At 31.5% G+C, this 2,896-nt stretch overlaps 1 protein-coding gene across 1 annotated transcript in view; it reads left to right on the top strand.

The window, feature by feature from the left end:
• The first annotated feature begins 53 nt into the window (after positions 1 to 53).
• LOC111088826 overlaps positions 54 to 2,896 on the top strand; it is a 34,938-nt gene continuing 32,095 nt past the window's right edge. The window contains exons 1-2 of the mRNA XM_022399904.1: positions 54 to 96; positions 982 to 1,006. Of these exons, the coding sequence (XP_022255612.1) occupies positions 54 to 96; positions 982 to 1,006 (68 nt within the window). The remainder of the gene's footprint in view (positions 97 to 981; positions 1,007 to 2,896) is intronic.

Below are 2,896 nucleotides of genomic sequence, written 5' to 3'. Positions count from 1 at the left end.
ACTTTAATTAGTCTGTGTAAAGTGTTTTAATCGCAAGATATCGGATAGTAGGCATGGTCTGTCTGGAGCTGAGTTCAGGAATTGAGAGTCAGAAAAGTAAGAAAAACAAATTACATAATAAATTTGTGATGGACTTTAAGTTAGTGAAAGAATCTGAGTATGTGAAAAATTGCAATAAAGATATAGTTAACGGTGAGAAACTGTAGATGGTATTGTGATAAAGATATAGTTAACAGTGAGAAAGTGTTTATGGTATTGTGATAAAGATATAGTTAACAGTGAGATAGTGTTAATGGTATTGTGATAAAGATATAGTTAACAGTGAGAAAGCTGTGAATGGTATTGTGATAAAGATATAGTTAACAGTGAGAAACTGTGGATGGTATTGTGATAAAGATATAGTTAACAGTGAGAAAGTATTTATGGTACTGTGATAAAGATATAGGTAAAAGTGAGAAACTGTGGATGGTATTGTGATAAAGATATAGTTAACAGTGAGAAAGTGTTTATGGTATTGTGATAAAGGTATAGTTAACAGTGAGAAACTGTGGATCACTGTTAACTATATCTTTATCACAATACCAACAATACCACCCACAGTTTCTATATCTTTATCACCACAGTTTCTCACTGTTAACTATGGTATTGTAATAAAGATATAGTTAACAGTGAGAAACTGTGGATGGTATTGTAATAAAGATATAGTTAACAGTGAGAAACTGTGAATGGTTAGTGAGATTTCAGCAGATGAGGAATTATTTAACTTTGAAAACGTGGAAGGCGACTTGCTGCAGCCTATTAAAGCTGTCATCTTACAAAGTGAAAAGAAGCACAGATGACGTTGTTAGTTTCTTCAGTTAAACGATATACAGTGTATAGTTTCTGCTAGTATGAATGAGTCGAAAACTTTTAAAAAGATATAGTGTTAGAAGTACTGTGAAGTGTTAAATTCAGATTTCTAAACATTTTAATTTGTAATAGAAATTTTGCCTCTGAAAGCTCGGAGGTACGTTTGAAAGCTTACAACGTCAAAATATGGGTTCGATTCCTGTGGTGGGGCAGAATGTGAGCATGTGGAAAACAACACTAAAAATATAAGTGTTTATTGTGAAAACCTTTGTTTAGTAGGTTTCAGCAGACGAGGAATTGTTTAACTTTGAAATTTAAAAACTGATACACCTAAGCAAGACAACTACCTAATAGAAATTTCATCTTTCAAAGCTAAAATAAAGTAACTTATTTTGCACGTATTAAAAATGCTAATATTGTACCATGTATTATATTGTAAACCTCATTTTTAACGCCACGTTATTTAGTCAGCTATAATAAGATACATTTTGACACTTCTTTCAACCTTTACCAAAATCGATTCAAAGTCTGTGTTTTACACTACGTGAATCACAACTAAGATGGATGTGTGGTCGTTTAATACATTTGATTTTTATAATCATATAATGCATTAATTGTCCCTATATCTCTCGATAAGAATATAAATACAGCTCTAAGAAAACAAGATAAATGTAGCGGAATTCTTATTTTCAATAGGAACGATAGCGAACTAATCCATATTTTAAGTTATTCTAAATCCGACAAATAAAAGAGGAACAAAGTTAGATATGGACCTGTCACAATTTGAAAATTTAGTATCTTTATCAAAATATTTAAAAGAACATTTTGTTTTGTCTGATCCTGTGTAGCTTATAGGTTTATATAAAATTATGAAATCAATATTGACAACTGTAATCACAGTTTACATGTATTTTGGTTTCAAGAAAATATGGTAATGAGTTCGTTGTTAATTCTAGTTTAGACATTTTCCATTCAGCCAGATGTATACGTTGATGTATACAAATCTATTTTTGTTGCTTCATTATTGAAAACGAATATTCAATTCAACAAAACTATCTTCGTTTTTTCGACATTGAGAATGGAATTTAGTGTTGTAGTTGAAAAACTGTGTAATAACATTAAGAATATTTCATATACGTCTGATATTTCTGCTTCATTTTATATTTTAAACTTACTACCGAGTACGTTTTGTAAGGTATTTTAATAATAAAAATATAAATACTAATTACAGACAATAGTTCATGACATCGCTCCTGCAGTGGGCATATATATATGCTACGAACGAAGTTTCGTAGAGTCATGCTATTTTCCTTTTTTTTGAATCTATGAAAATCGCTTTAAAAATTCCAATGTTGAGATCAGTAGAGTCATTAAAGTTGTAAGCGAAGAAACAATGAAGACTAAGAACGTTGTAAGTCTGAATGAAATATATGAAGAGCTGGTTCATTGAGAAAGCAGAAGGTGAATGCTAGAATCAATTTTCCCTTTCTTGGTACTAAAGTACTCTCTTCCAAGAGAACTACAGTATTGTGTTAATATGCACAGAACCATATTATCTTAGGCTAGAAAAAGTTAAAAGATCATTGGGCAGCAGGCACTCATAAAAAACAACATAGTATAGTAATGGCTGGAGACGGTTTGAATGGGTAATGAAGAAAAACTTTAATATAAGTTTAACATAACAGCAAATGTACAACGTTTCGACAAGGTTTTGTCATCATTAGGTACAAGTAATTTACACTGACACGGATATATATATATATACAGTATTGAACAAAGAAGTCACATGACCGGAACTGTTGCGTAACTTACAAGAGGTATCTAGGCGCCCCGGGGTGTTGGTTTAGAATAGGGTTGTTTTGTTCAATTAAGATGGATTCCTTGATTTTTCGTTTGTTTGTGTTGGGTTCTTTGTTTAAAGTGATATACTATGTTTTTTGAGTTCCAATGGGGAAAAACATGGGACGGTTATTTTATTGTGTTCTGTCAATCTGGTTTCCAATTTTCTTCCTGTTTCACCGATGTAGAATTCTGCGCAGTTATTGCA

This window comes from Limulus polyphemus, unplaced genomic scaffold, assembly GCF_000517525.1.
Source record: "Limulus polyphemus unplaced genomic scaffold, Limulus_polyphemus-2.1.2 Scaffold4521, whole genome shotgun sequence".
NCBI classification, from domain to species: domain Eukaryota; kingdom Metazoa; phylum Arthropoda; class Merostomata; order Xiphosura; family Limulidae; genus Limulus; species Limulus polyphemus.
This window is presented reverse-complemented; position numbering and strand designations above follow the sequence as displayed.